At 54.8% G+C, this 15,008-nt stretch overlaps 1 protein-coding gene across 3 annotated transcripts in view; it reads right to left on the bottom strand.

Annotated features, from left to right (window-relative positions):
• SLC35E2 (solute carrier family 35 member E2) overlaps positions 1 to 15,008 on the bottom strand; it is a 32,831-nt gene that overhangs the window by 9,812 nt on the left and 8,011 nt on the right. For 2 of the 3 annotated variants that reach the window (XM_016952328.4, XM_009446562.5), the window contains exons 2-5: positions 5,310 to 5,778; positions 4,996 to 5,131; positions 4,395 to 4,522; positions 459 to 579 (exon numbers count right to left, since the gene is read on the bottom strand). In XM_016952328.4, the coding sequence (XP_016807817.1) occupies positions 459 to 579; positions 4,395 to 4,522; positions 4,996 to 5,131; positions 5,310 to 5,631 (707 nt within the window). In that variant the 5' untranslated portion in view covers positions 5,632 to 5,778. Of the gene's footprint in view, positions 1 to 458; positions 580 to 4,394; positions 4,523 to 4,995; positions 5,132 to 5,309; positions 5,779 to 6,729; positions 8,592 to 15,008 lie in introns of those variants that run through there. The other variant, XM_016952343.4, reaches the window with a different exon arrangement.

Raw genomic sequence — 15,008 nt, 5'->3', positions numbered from 1 at the left:
GCTGTGGGAGTCGGCCTCTCATCCTTCCTGCCATCGTGACACCAGGACACAGATGGCCACCAAGGAAGCAGAGGATCCGCCTGACCTGGAGGCCGTGCAGCTCCCAAACAGGCAGAACCTGCCGCTGGGGGACTGTCCCTGCTCTGGCAGCTGCATGAAGACACACTGAGCGAGACACACTGCTGAGCGTATCTGCGCATTTCAGCATTTATCAGCTAACCGTGTCTCCATGGTTAGCATTTTAAGTACCAAGACCGTCCATCCTGAAATTTCGGCTTATTTTTTAGAAACTTACCTTCCGGGGATACCTGTTGTTTTGCTCTTTAGGAAAGGGCAGCATTGGACGCACCTGCTTTGGCTCACGGGAGGAATTCTCAGCTCACCTGAGAATCCGCACACCCAGACGCAGGTGAGCACCGGGTCTCGTCCCCCTCACGCCCACCTTCTCTGTGACTCACCAGTCCATGATGTTGGTGGACAGTGCGGCCGAGAACCCCAGGACGTTGAAGCTGATCTCAGTGGCCGTGCACAGCGCCAGCCCGCCCATGACTGGGATGAGGGAGAGGTTGACCAGCAGCCCTGGCGAGAGGACAGCCCCTGTGAGTGGCTGACCCGCCGGGCGGACGCTCCCTCCCGAGGGCCAGGCTGTTTCCATCCCCTCTTATGAAAGGAACGGATGCTTCCTTCAATTCAAAAACAATACTTGTCAGTTTCTTCACATTGTGAGATAAAGCAAATCAAAGTCCATGTCTGCGAATAAGTCCCGTCCCCATGGCAAAGGTGCCGCCTTTCACTCTACATGAGATGCGTCCCCCAGAGACTGAGCCCCAGCCATGGGCAGGTGAGCCACAGAAACCTTCCTGATTCTGTGAACGCTCCTGTGAAACGGTGAGTGTGAAGGAGATGGTTCCCAGGGAACTGCGGAGAAAGAGGCCCTGTGGGCCGGGAGGGGGATGCCCACATTGAGTTTATGCTTTTCTGTTTCCTTCTGAAATGTAACAAAAAACTTTACGTGAAGGATTTTAAAAAAATCTATGGAACACCGCTCACACCTGTAATCCCAGCACTTTGGGAGGCTGAGGCAGGACGATCACTTGAGCCCAGGGGTTCAAGAACAGGGCTGAGCAATGGTGAGACCCCACCTCTACAAACAATACAAAAATTAGCTGGGTGTGTGTCCCGGCTACTGGGGAGGCTGAGGCTGCAGTGAGCTGTGACCATGCCACTGCGCTCCAGCCTGGACAATAGAGTGAGACCTTGTCTCAAAAGAAGAAAGAGAAACCTGAGACAAGTTAACGTGGGAAACCCACAGATACGGCCCAGTCGAGACCCTGGCGTAGCAGAGGGACCTGAGTCTGTGCGGGGAGGCTCCAGCCAGAGGGGCGTCCTCTCGTCTGCCGTCACCTGGTCTCGGCCTCTGCTGGAAAGTCTGGTTGAATCACGGACAACATTTATGAAAATTGTAGAGAAAACTGGAGACTGTGAATGCCGTTTCACCCTTCAAGGAGGGCTTGCTGCTGCTGTTGACATGCAGCTGGGGTGCCATAGACGCCTATATCCAGCACCAGATTCCTATCTCAGTTGAAGGTCTGGCGTCTGGGGGTCCCCATGGTGGGGCGCCCATTCCAGCTTGTGCCCCTCCAGCCCCAGGAGACTGCTCTGCTCAGAAACCATCAGCAAATGCACCGGGGAGGGTGGTGCCTCTTAAGACAGAGTCACTTCTCCGGGCTGCCAGAGGCTCCGGAAGCTGGGTGCCTCAGGCCCTGGCAGCTCCATCACTCTCCAACGCCTCCCCCACAGACTTCTTTTTGCTAAATGGTATCAAGATTTTCTCGTTGTTGTCAGCAAGAGAGTTGGTTTTCTAACATCTCATCGACCATGGCTGGAGATCAAATTGATGTTTTAAACTTGCTGGAAATAAACGGCTCCTTTCTTGCATGGCTCGATGCGCAATAAGGTTCCTCTATGTCATTTTGTTTACGATTTTTAGGATTGCTTTTTAAAGCCGGACACGGCGGCTGATGGCTGTAATCCCAGCACTTTAGGAGGCCGAGGCAGGAGGATCACTTGAGGTAAGGAGTTCAGGACCAGCATGGGCAACACAGCGAGACCCCATCTTTATAGAAAACACAAAAATGAGGCCGGGGGTGCTCATACATGCACTGAGGGTTGACCCTGCTGTTCTTGCCTTCTTAGATTCTTCTGGAGCTGGAGATGAACTCGGACCTCAAGGCCCAGCTCAGGGAGCTGATTATTACAGCAGTGAGGGAAACTGAAGTTGGTGGTGGTGAGAAAGTTATCATGGGCAGGTGCAGCAGCTCACGCCTGGAATCCCAGCACTGTGGGAGGCTGAGGCGGGCAGATCACGAGGTCAGGAGCTCAAGACCAGCGTGGCCAACATGGTGAAACCCCATCTCTACTAAAAATACAAAAATTAGCTGGGTGTGATGCCACATGCCTGTAATCCCAGCTACTCAGAGGAGGCCGAAGCAGGAGAATCGCTTGAACCCGGGAGGCAGAGGCTGCAGTGAGCCAAGATTGCGCCACTGCACTCCAGCCTGGGCAACAAAGCGAGACTCCATCTCAAAAAAAAGAGGGCCGGCTGTGGTGGCTAACACCTGTAATCCCAGCACTTTGGGAGGCTGAGGCGTGCGGATCAACGAGGTCAGGAGATCGAGACCATCCTGGCTAACACGGTGAAACCCAGTCTCTACTAAAAATACAAAAAATTAGCCGGACGTAGTGGTGGGCGCCTGTAGTCCCAGCTACTCAGAAGGCTGAAGCAGGAGAATGGCGAGAACCCGGGAGATGGAGCTTGCAGTGAGCCGAGATCGTGCCACCGCACTCCAGCCTGGGCGAGAGAGCAAGACTCCGTCTCAAAAAAGAAAAAAAAAAAAAAGAAAAAAAAGAGGAAGTTATCATAATCTTTGTTCCTGTTCTGCCACTGAAATTATTCCAGAACATCCAAGTCTGGCTAGTACGTGAATTAGAGAAAAAGTTCACTGGTAAGTATGTTGTCTATTGCTTAGAGGAAAATTCTGCCTAAACCAACTCAAAAAAGGTGTACAAAAAATAAGCAAAAGCGTCCCAGGATCCACGCTCCGACAGCTGCGCACGTCGGAATCCTCGAGGACTCGGTCTTCCCAGGTGAAATTGTGGGCAGGAGAATCCGCGTGAAATGGACACAGCAGCTCACAAGGGTTCATTCGGACAAAGCCCAGCAGAACAACGTGGAACGCAAGGTCCAAACTTTTTCTGGTATCAATAAGAAGCTCACAGCCAAGGCTGTTAATTCTGAATCCCCAGAGTTCCAAGTTTCAATTGTTAAGAAAAATGACTAACGTATACTCACAGTGAAAAAACAAAAAGACACACAAAATACAAAAATTAGCTGGGCATGGTGGCACATGCCTGAGGTCCCAGCTACCCAACAGGCTGAGGTGGGAGGATTGCCTAAGCCTGGGAGGCCGAGGTGGCAGTGAGTCGTGACCTCGCCACTGCACTGCAGCTTGGGCGACAGAGCAAGACCCTGTCTCAAAAACATAAAACAAACAAACAAACAAACAAAAAAAACGGAGTTGACTTTTAGGCTTTGATTTTGTTATAATCACCTAAACGTGTGTGCGGGTCTCAAGTGCATGTGGGGCAAGCCCAACCCCACCCTGGACCCTCGGCCTCCTCCCGTCCCCAAAGGCAGACAGACACTTCCCTCGGCCTTAAGATCTTGTCGTTTCTTAAATAAGCGAACACGTGTGCACCCCCCCACTCCGTTCAAGATGCCGCGCTCTGTGGGCGCCTCTGCTCTTCGCTGGTTTTCATGCAGCCACGCTGGGTATGCGACATGGGGCTGACATGTCGCTGGAAATCACCTGTGAGTCATTAAGAGGTGGGAGAGGCAGGAGCCTGGGTTGCAGCTGAGGTCAGGGGCTGGGGCCCAGGACAGGCCTGTGGTGGCGGGTGCTGGGGAGGCTGTGGGGTGCTGGCATAGAGGGCCCACGGACCAGGAGCCACAGCCGCCTGTGTGGTGCTGGCCGAAGGCGGCCCCCGCCTGTCCTCTTCGGATCAGTGATTGGCACCTGCAGTAATCTTGCTTGCCAGGAATCTGCCCAGCCCCCACCTGTCTCCCCACCCAGTTAGGGTCACGAGACACAACCCTGCCCGGACCTCCGCATGCCAGTGTGAGAACACCTGGCAGACACCAGGCTCCAAGACACCCCCGCACACGTGACCGTGGGGAAAACGTTTCAGGAGAGAAGTGAAGGCACTGCCAGTGTGGGCACCACTCTGAGTGGTCCTCGTGGCAGAGCCCCATGGCAGGCAGCAGAGACGGGCACCACGGATGGAGGCCTGGGATGGTGGGGCGCAGGCGGATGGGCGGGGCCCGGGGGCCTCACCTGTGTACTCCCCCAGAATCATCCGAGACATGATCACCGTGAAGATGGGGGCGGAGCTCTTCACCGTCTCAGCAAACGAAACCGCCACATTTTTCAGGCTGACCAAACCCAAAACCACAGTTGCAAACCTGAAAATGAGCCAAAAGCACCATCACCTTAGAACGAGTCTGTCTGCCTGCACCCACCGGGCAGGCTCTCCAAGGGGCTCGCTCGGTCGGCTGGCACGTCGGCCCCTCTCCGCCCACCTCCTCATCACCAACATGGTGCCTGGACCCGCTTCTGTGACGCTTTAGGTCGAGCCCCCAGGAAATGGCACTGCGTCCAATGGGAAGTGACTTCTGCCACCCCTTGAAAACGTCCCAGAGACAAGGAGGCACCCTGTCCTGAGACCACCAGCCCGGAAAGAAGCTGACTGAACACACGTGGCAGTGAGAGCCACGAAGCCACATTCATTTGGTGTCCTGAAATCTGGACGGCCCTGGTGCTTTTATAAAGTCTGCACTGAAAACTCACCAGCCAGCAGCGTCCCCGCTCTAGTAACGAGAGGGACTTTACATTTGAAGAAAAAGAGACACTCAACCAAAACCAGGAGATTCCTTACCTCATCAGACCCACAAACAGCATCGTCATAAGGAAGTTGGGTGGGTAGGAAAGCCGGGCCTTGTGCTGATATAAACAGCAAGGAACGAGGGTTTTCACACACCCGATAACGGTGGTGGACAGCATCTGCACCGCACCTGCGGGAGGGAGGGGGCCGAAGACAAGAGGGAGAATCACCCCTCCCGTGCCTGCAGCGGGCTCCACCCCCGGCCTCCCATCCTGACCTGGGCTCCCCCGGCCCTCCCGGGTGGTTGCTGGCTGCTCCCTGTGGGGTGGCAGGTGGCCGGCTTCCACCCTGCCCGAGCCGCCGCCTACCTAGCATGCTGGGCTCGCCTCCCAGCAGGGACAGGATGTACTTGTTGAGGAAGAGCGTGCAGAAGCTGAAGAAGAACCACAGCGTGAGGTAGAGCAGCGCCCGCGAGCTCCACACACCCAAGTCTGACTCGATGACCGTGGTCTCCGTGATGGTGACGGTGAGTACGTTCTCATCTGCGCCGCCGTCGCTCTTGGCAAAAACAATCTTCTCACTTCGGTGACCAAACAGAGAGCCCCAGCTGAGAGGCGACCTGCCTTTCGGCTTCTCTTCGGAGCCAGGAACGAGCTCTTCCAGTGCCGGGGTTTTCACCGAGGACGACATGCTGAAGCCACAGCCACGAACGATTTTACCTCCAGGCTGGGCAGCATGGGTCACCGTGACCGCCCGGGGGTGGGGCCGCAGCAGGGACTCCGGGCGCCAGGAACGAGGCCACCAGGGCCTCTCCCAGGCAAAGCGTAGAAACAGACGCTAAAATATTAAGAAAAGGAAACACATCACCCGTTTTGAACATTTAATGTCCTCAAAGGTTTCAACCACCAATTTAAAATCACTTTGAAAATGCAATTGGGCCGGGCACGGTGGCTCACACCTGTAATCCCAGCACTTTGGGAGGCCGAGGCAGGTGGATCACCTTAGGTCAGGAGTTCGAGACCACCCTGGCCAACATGATGAAACCCCGTCTCTACTAAAAATATAAAAACTAGCAGGGCATGGTGGCCGGCGCCTGTAATCCCAGCTACTCGGGAGGCTGAGGCAGAAGAATTGCTTGAACCCAGGAGACGGAGGTTGCAGTGAGCCAACATGATACCACTGCACTCCTGCCTCAGCGACAGAGTGAGACTCTGTCTCAAGAAAAGAAAAAAAGAAAATGCAATCGTTCACTGTCCAAAGATTTTTAGCAATTGAATCCCGTTTTTCTCTGCGCGTGTTGGCGGATCCTTGCTCTTGAGAGACGGTCTCCTGGCACACTTGACTGTCGTCCTGGCAGACCTGGGGCTGTGGGTCCTTCACGCCCTGCCTGGCAGCTACACCTTCTCGATGGGCTTTGTGGCTGCCGCTGCCGGGTGCCCAGGACTAATTCCATGCTACTTTCTTTTTCCTTTTTTTTTTTTTTTTTTGAGACGGAGTATTGCTCTGTCGCCCAGGCTGAAGTGCAGAGGCGTGATCTCAGCTCACTGCAAGCTCCGCCTCCCGGGTTCACGCCATTCTCCTGCCTCAGGCTCCCGAGTAGCTGGGACGACAGGCATCCGCCACCACGTCCGGCTAATTTTTTGTATTTTTTTTTTTTTAGTAGAGACGGGTTTTCACCGTGTTAGCCAGGATGGTCTCGATCTCCTGACCTCGTGAACCGCCCACCTCGGCCTCCCAAAGTTCCATGCTACTTTCTAGACAGACTCCGTGGTATAAAACCACACTTACACCCGCTTCACGCTCAGGCGACTGTGGCTTCGGGGCGAGACACCCCCTCCCTTCCCACGAGCTCCAGGAAGGTCAGAACAGCCGTTTCCTCCTGAGGTCCAGTGGGAATCATCCCCCCAGCTGGGGCTTTGCACAGACGCCACTGTGACTCCGCAGCACCGAGACCCCACCGCCCCCAGGTCTCAATCCCAGCGCTCAGGCAGCCCGATTTCCTGTTTCTCACACCTGGGTTTCTCTTCCTGCTTCGGGGGCGGCTGTGCATCTGAAGGGGCGCCCATCCTGTCTCACCAACGCGCTCTGGGAGCGTGTGGTGCCGGCCGTGCTGTCCGACCCAGTACCCCTCCTCGTCTCGCTTCTCCCCCGGGAAACTGGGGTTCCCACCTCATTCATGACCTCCTTCTGTGTTTATGTTCATGCACTTGCGTGCGTGCCATATGTATACATAAATATTCTGTGTTCACACTGAGGGACGCACGCCATCCCCTCCCCCATGAAGACCTCGCCTGGGTGCTCAGGCCAGCCTCTCCCCCAGCTCACCTGCCCAGCAGTGCTCAGAGGTGCCTGAAACTTGGCCTCCCCATACCCGGGAACAGGCGCTTCTGCCCTCTCCCCAGTGGTGGCAATGCCAGGGCCTCTGCAGCCTTCCTCTCTCTCCTCCCCTCCCCCTGCTGTGTGTGTCTGTGCACCCAGGTCTCCCCGTCTGCCCATCACACCGCCAGCTCAGTGCCACCCAGACGCTCCCAGGCCACCCATGTGTGCCCTGACCCCTCGGTGCACCAGGACAACTGCCTCCAAGGGCACCCCAGGCCTCAGTGAGGAGAAGGCCGACCCCTCCACCAGTTCCCACAACCTCGGAATAACAAAGGACTCATCCACTCCTCGGGCCACTGACAGTGCCAGATCTCCACAAAGACACCATTCCCTTCTTCCTGTTCAGCAGCACAGTCCCACTGCTTAGCCTGGGGTGACAACAAGCTGGGAGCTAAACCTCCATGGGCTGCAGCCTCCCTGGAGCTAGGACTGGCTGGGCCCTGAGCCAGGGAGCTAGGAGACTTTGTGCCAGTTTCCCGGACTGATGGGCCCTGGCTGGGGGTGGAGCAGCTACCTGGCTTTCCTGAGGTGAAAATCCAACAACAAAGGGTGCGGCAGAGCAAAAGGACAGAGCACTCGGGACAGGGCTCCGCAAGGCAGGGGTGGAGCTCATGGCAGGCGTGGATCTCACTCCCCACCTCACTAGGCCTCACGGCCCTTGACCTCTCCCTCCCACCTCGAAGGCTGCCCCCTGGCTGGGGACGCTGTCACAGCACCTGCTACACAGGCTCTGCCACCACCAGCGAGTTTCTAAAACCAAATTCATTTACATGGCAAGGAGGCGACGCTCAAGAAACCCCTCCAGGAGCAAGGAACAGCACGTGGGCTCGGGCGTGTGCAGACGACGCCAGTCACGTCCCACCTGACGTCGAGGCAAACCTGGAATTCAAAAGGCAAGCATCTCCCTCTTGCCAGAACAGTCTGTCCACTTAGTTTCCCTCTGAGAAACTCACAGCATCCCAGGCAAAACTGCTCCCCGCAATGAGGACCCCCATTCCCCTTCTCTGCTGACACTGTGCTCCAAGAAGCCTGTGGGACCCACACAAGCAACCCAGTCCCCACCCTAATGTTTGCTCACAATTTGTGGAAACAAAAAAACAGAAATCACACTTCACTGACGCTGCCGTTCTCTGTACATCAAGAACTTAAGGTTCTGGGCCAGGCGCGGTGGCTCACACTTGGAATCCCAGCACTTTGGGAGGCCAAGGTGGGCGGATCACCTGAGCTCAGGAGTTCATGACCAGCCTGGCAAACACAGCAAAACCTCGTCTCTACTAAAAATACAAAAAAAAAAAAAAAAAAAATCAGCCGGGCGTGGTAGCTGGCACCTGTAATCCCAGCTACTCGGGAGGCTGAGGCAGGAGAATCACTTGAACCTGGGAGGCAGAGCTTGCAGTGAGCTGAGATCGTGCCATCGCACCCCAGCCTGAGCGACACAGCGAGACTCCCGTCAAAAAAAAAAAAAAAAAAAAAATGCTGGGCGCGATGGCTCACACCTGTAATCCCAGCACTTTGGGAGGCCGAGGCGGGTGGATCATGAGGTCAGGAGTTCAAGACCAGCCTGACCAACGTGGAGAAACCCCGTCTCTACTAAAAATACAAAATTAGCCGGGCGTGGTGGATGCCTGTAATCCCAGCTACTCAGGAGGCTGAGGCAGGAGAATCGCTTGAACCCAGGAGGCGGAGGTTGCGGTGAGCCGAGATCACACCGTTGTACTCCAGCCTGGGCAACAAGAGTGAAACTCCGTCTCAAAAAAAAAAAAAATTTTTTTTTAATGTAGCCGGGCATGGTGGTGCATGTCTGTAGTCCTAACTACTTAGGAGGCTGGGGTGGGAAGACTGCTTGAACAAGAGAGGTCAAGGCTGCAGTGAGCCGTGATTGTGCCACTGAACTCCAGCCTGGGCAACAGAGCAAGACCCTGACTCTAAAAATTAAAAAAAAGTTAAAAAAAATTAAAAGAGCTTAAACAAGAAGCCGACTGCAAACAAAGGCCTCTCCGTGCAGCTGCGCTGGGACGCGGGTTCTCTGTCCGATCACTGCACAGCAGCCCACTGGACAAATGGACCCATTCTGGCAAGAAGCACTTGGGACGGGCTACTAGGAGCATCCTCGTCTGTGTCTATGTGCAGGAGTGGAACTGCCCAGCCCTGGGACACACATGCTGAGCCCCAGCCAACGTCGCACTGACCTGTGCTCCCACAGCCCTGCCCCGGCTCGGTGTGGGTGACTGTCCCGTCCCTGCAGTTGAGCCCACGTGGTCCTGGGGTCTCCATTCCTCTCCTAATCTGCAGGACTTTACTACCATGAACCGTCCTCACCCCCAGCATCCCTGTCCCCACAGCTCCAAGGCCGCAGGAGGAGGCGATATCTAATCTTCCCCCCACGTAAACACCTGTCCCTGCGTAAATGCCTGAGGCTGGCTGCTTATTCTTTTTTTTTTTTTTTAGACGGAATCTCGATCTGTCGCCCAGGCTGGAGTTTAGTGGCATAATCTCGGCTCACTGCAACCTCCACCTCCCAGGTTCAAGGGATTCTCCCGCCTCAGCCTCCCGAGTAGCTGGGATTACAGGCGCCCGCCACCACGCCCAGCCGCTTCTTATTCAAACACTGGGAGCTCCACGTCAGACCAGTGAAGTCAGAGAATCCTGAAGTCCAAGTTCTCAGCTCCTCAGCCAACTCAAGGGCAGCCAGGCAGGAGCCACCCCTGCAGAGGCACCCATGGTTCGTTCCTGTCACTGACTGTTCCCAGGCTGGAAATTCCTGACGGTACAAATGCAAACAGATTCCAGCCTGAAACTGTCTAGTGAGACCTTTCTTTCCTTTTCTTTTTTTCGAGATAGAGTCTCGCTCTGTCAGCCAGACTGGAGTGCAATGGCATGATCTTGGCTCACTGCAAGCTCTGCCTCCTAGGTTCACACCATTCTCCTGCCTCAGCCTCTGAAGTAGCTGGGACTACAGGCGCCCGCCACCACGCCTGGCTAATTTTGTTTTTTTTTGTATTTTTTTTAGTAGAGACAGGGTTTCACCATGTTACCCAGGATGGTCTCGATCTCCTGACCTCGTGATCCACCCACCTAGGCCTCCCAAAGTGCTGGGACTACAGGCGTGAGCCACCGCGCCCGGCCTCTTTTCTTTTCTTTTTTGAGAGGAACTCTTACTCTGTCGCCCAGGCTAGAGTGCAGTGGCACAATCTCAGCTCACCGTAGCCCCCACTTCTTGGATTCAAGGGGTTCGCATGCCTCAGCCTCTCGGGCAGCTGGAATTATAGGCATGCGCCACCAAGCCTGGCTAATTTTGGTACTTTTAGAAGAGATAGGATTTAGGCCGGGCGTGGTGGCTCACGCCTGTAATCCCAGCACTTTGGGAGGCTGAGGCAGAGGCAGAGGGATCCCGAGGTCAGGAGATGGAGACCATCCTGGCTAACACTGTGAAATTCTGTCTCTACTAAAAATACAAAAAATTAGCCAGGTGTGGTGGCGGGCGCCTGTAGTCCCAGCTACTCAGGAGGCCGAGGCAGGAGAACGGCGTGAACCCGGGAGGTGGAGCTTGCAGCGAGCCAAGATTGCGCCACTGCACTCCAGCCTGGGCGACAGAGCAACACTCTGTCTCAAAAAAAAAAAAAAAAAAAAGAAGAGACAGAGTTTCACCATGTTGCCCAGGTTGGTCTCCATCTCCTGACCTCATGTGATTCGCCCGCCTTGGCCTCCCATAGAACTGGGATTACAGGCATGAGTGACCGTGCCCAGCTGGGTGCAACCTTTCAGAGGTCATGCAGGTGACAGGGAGCGACAAAAAACAAGAAGATAAAGCACTTCGCCGAGGGTGACTTGGGTCACAGAGGGCCAAACGGTCCCGGGAAAATGGGTGGGCTCCTCACACCTTCTCATAGAAGTCTTGGAGGTGGGTGTTTAATGAGCATTTTTTGTTAGTAGCAAAACAAGACAAAGCAAACACCAAAAGAATGCCAACCTACGTGCCTGTCAACAGTAGAAACAAACACCATATTGATGGAGCTGAAGCTACGATGGAAATGAGGGGCTCAGTCCCAGTGTCAAAGGGACGGACCCCAAGCCCAAACCCACCGGAGCGGGGGAAGACTGAGGGACGAATCACAGACAGAAATGCGCGACTCGGCTCCACCATGCGCTGTCAGCTGTGCGGGAAGCACCACGTGTAGAAATAAAAGCATGAAAGTACCTGAAAGAGGGAATTTCAGCACGTGCTCCTCTCATCTCGGGGACGGGCCCCAGGGGAAAGCAACAGCACCTTCAGGTGCTGGAACCCAGCTGAGCAGCCAGGGGGGTCCGGGGTCCTCCCTAAGTAGTTGTGAGAGATCACAGCCCGGGGTCCTTCCTAAGTAGTTCCGAGAGTTCAAGGTTTACATGGGGGAGGCTGGGCTTGGTGGCTCACGCCTGTAATCCCAGCACTTTGGAGGCAGGTGGATCACTTGAGGTCAGGAGTTCGAGACCAATCTGGCCAACAAGGTGAAACCCCGTCTCTACTAAAAATATAAAAATTAGCCAGGTGTGGTTGTGGGCACTGTAATCCCACCTACTCAAGAGGTTGAGGCAGGAGAATTGCTTGAACCCTGGAGGTGGAAATCGCAGTGAGCCGACATCGAGACATTGCACTCCAGCCTGGGGGACAGAGCGAGACTCTGTCTCCAAAAACAAACAAATAAATAAACAAGCAAATAAATAAAGTCCTGTGAGGAATGCACAGTTTCTCTGCACTCCCACACAACACTTCCCACAGGAGATGTAGGTTATTTCCACGTTGAGCAATTCTCCACAGACACTAGCTGTGTGTCCTCTGGTTCAATTCCCTCCCGAAGCCGTCCCCCTGGGGAGAGTGCCAGGTCCCCCGCGGCGAGGGCTGGATCCCACAAGACTGCCCCCTCCTCAGATGCTGGTCAGGCTGTGGGCCGTGCTTCTGACCGGCAGCTATAAATCGGGGTTCCCACGACACCCTCCTGAGGATCAATGAGTTTGACAGGACTGCCCTACAGAACTGCAGAAAGCACTACGTGAAAAGAAAACAGAGGAGCAGCCGGCCGCAGAGACGCGCAGGCAAGGCCTGGGCAGGTGCTGGGTTTCAGGCCCTCTCTGGGCGCCACCCCCTGCCCCCAGCACCACAATCCGAACACCATCCCACTCTTTCATCTCTCATTCACGGGTTTTTACAGCGTTTAATCTCCACGTTTGCTCACTGCGTCCCTGAGGTTGGCGGGTGGGGCTCAAAGCTCCCAGCCTCCAATCCTGGGGTCACCTGGTGTTCTGGCGACCGGTCCCCCCTACCCCCGCTCTCCAGGGGCCCACCCCCTGCCTCATCAGCATAAGCTCAGGTGTGATCAGCATAAGCTCCGGGGTGATCTGAACCACTCCTGTCACTCAGGAAATTCCAAGGCTTCGAGGAGCTTCTGTGCCAGGAACCAGGAACAAAGACCAAACACATTTCATATCAGAGCACAAGTGCAAAACATCATGGTCGGAAACCCGGTCTCAGAGTCCTCCAGGTGCAGGTGCCTGTTCAGACCAGAGACCACAAAGTTGTAAGTCAAACTTTCATGTTTGGCCAGCGGCGGTGGCCCACACCTAGAACCCCAGTACTTTGGAAGGCCGAGGAGGGAGGATCGCTTGCTGTCCACTCACGTCTGGGGCACAGCCCAGGAGACCCATGGGCCGCAGGGTAGACACTCAGCAGTCGTGAGACGCTTGCCCCAGTGCACTGTCTTTTCAAGGCCACTGACATCTCCACAGACAGCCCCCAGCCCGTCCTTTGGCTCTTAATGTGCCTCATCCACCTCCGCGTGCTGACACCCACATCAGTGACATTTGGGCTAAGCCGCCTAACGCAGAGTGGCTATAAGCGCGCTGAGCCGCTCGTGAAATTCAGACAACCCCACCGGAAGTGAGAGAGAGGACGGCTGTGAGCTCAGGGCAGCGTTTCTGCTGAAGGCGTTTGCTTTCCCACCATCATAAAGTCAGAAAATCACAACTCAGACCATGGTAAGTGGGGACCACCCACAACCCAAGTGGGCCTTGGAAATTAAGAATAGGAGGCCGGGCGCGGGGGCTCACGCCTGTCATCCCAGGAGGCTGGGCACAGTGGCTCACGCCTGTCATCCCAGCACTGTGGGAGGCCGAGGCGGGTGGATCACAAGGTCAGGAGATTGAGACCATCCTGGCCTACATGGTGAAACCCCGTCTCCACTAAAAATACAAAAATTAGCTGGGTGTGGTGGTGGGTGCCTGCAGTCCCAGCTACTTGGCAGGCTGAGGCAGAAGAATGGCGTGAACCTGGGAGGCGGAGCTTGCAGTGAGCCGAGATCGCGCCATTGTACTCCAGCCTGGGCAACAGAGCGAGACTCCATCTCAAAAAAAAAAACAAAAAACAAAAAACAGGACAGCCAGTGGGTGCAGTGGTTCCCACCTGTAATCCCAGCACTTTGGGAGCCCAAGGCGGGCAGATCACCTGAGGTTGGGAGTTCGAGACCAGCCTGATCAACATGAAGAAACCCTGTCTCTACTAAAAAAATACAAAATTAGCCGGGCGTGGTGGTGCATGCCTGTAGTCCCAGCTACTTGGGAGGCTTAGGCAGGAGAATCACTTGAACCTGGGAGGTGGAGGTTGCAGTGAGCCAAGATTGCGCCATTGCACTCCAGCCTGGGCAACAAGAGCAAAAACTCCGTCTCAAAAAAAAAAAAAAAAAAAAGTTGGAGCATTTTTTGCCCAGGTGTGTTGGTTCATGCTTGTAATCCTAGCACTTTGGGAGACCGAGGCAAGAGGATTGCTTGAGCCCAGGAGTTCAATACCAGCCTGGGTAATATGACGAAACCTCATCTCTACCAAAAAAGTACAAAAATTAGGCCTGGGAATGGTGGTGTGCGCCTGTGTGCCCAGCTGAGGTGGGGGGACTGCTTGAGTCTGGGAGGATGAGCCTGCAGTGACCGTGATCTCACCACTGCACTCCAGCCTGGGCGACACAGTGAAACGTTTTCTCAGAAAAAAAAAAAAAAAAGAAAGAAAAGAAAAAAGAAATACAGGAAGGATATACCCAAGAATAAGGAGACTCTTCAGTGACAGGGCAGGCAGGAGTGCAGTGCAGTGAGGTGGGGGCGGCTCCAGGTCTGACTTTCGGAACCATGAAAATAGGTCGCTTGCATAAAAAGCAAAAATAATTAAATCAACAAGGGTAGGGGAAAAGGGTCTCTGAAATGGAACACGAACACGAATGCATGAACCACACCACAGATCAAACAAACGACACAATCACCCTGAGGGGAGAAGCAGAACAAGCCCCGGGAACTCGGGTGCATGGATGCTGGATGTGGGTACGCAGGTGATGGACACAAGGGCTCCAGACACAGGAGCTCCAAACAAATACCGAGTTCTAAACATGCTTTTTTCCCTTTTCTTTTCTTGAGACGGAGTCTTGCTCTGTCGCCCAGGCTGGAGTGCAATGGCGCAATCTCAGCTCACTGCAACCTCTATCTCCCGGGTTCAAGTGATTCTCCTGCCTCAGCCTCCTGAGTAGCTGGGATTACAGGCACCCGCCACCACGCCCAGTGAATTTTTGTATTTTTATTTCATTTTTTAGATGGAGTTTCACTCTTGTTGCCCAGGCTGGAGTGCAATGGCACGATCTTGGCTCACCACAACCTCCGCCTCCCAGGTTCAAGCGATT

The sequence above is a fragment of the Pan troglodytes genome, chromosome 1 (genome assembly GCF_028858775.2).
Source record: "Pan troglodytes isolate AG18354 chromosome 1, NHGRI_mPanTro3-v2.0_pri, whole genome shotgun sequence".
NCBI lineage: Eukaryota > Metazoa > Chordata > Mammalia > Primates > Hominidae > Pan > Pan troglodytes.
The sequence above is the reverse complement of the archived record's forward strand: the minus strand, read 5'-3'. Positions and strand labels throughout refer to the sequence as shown.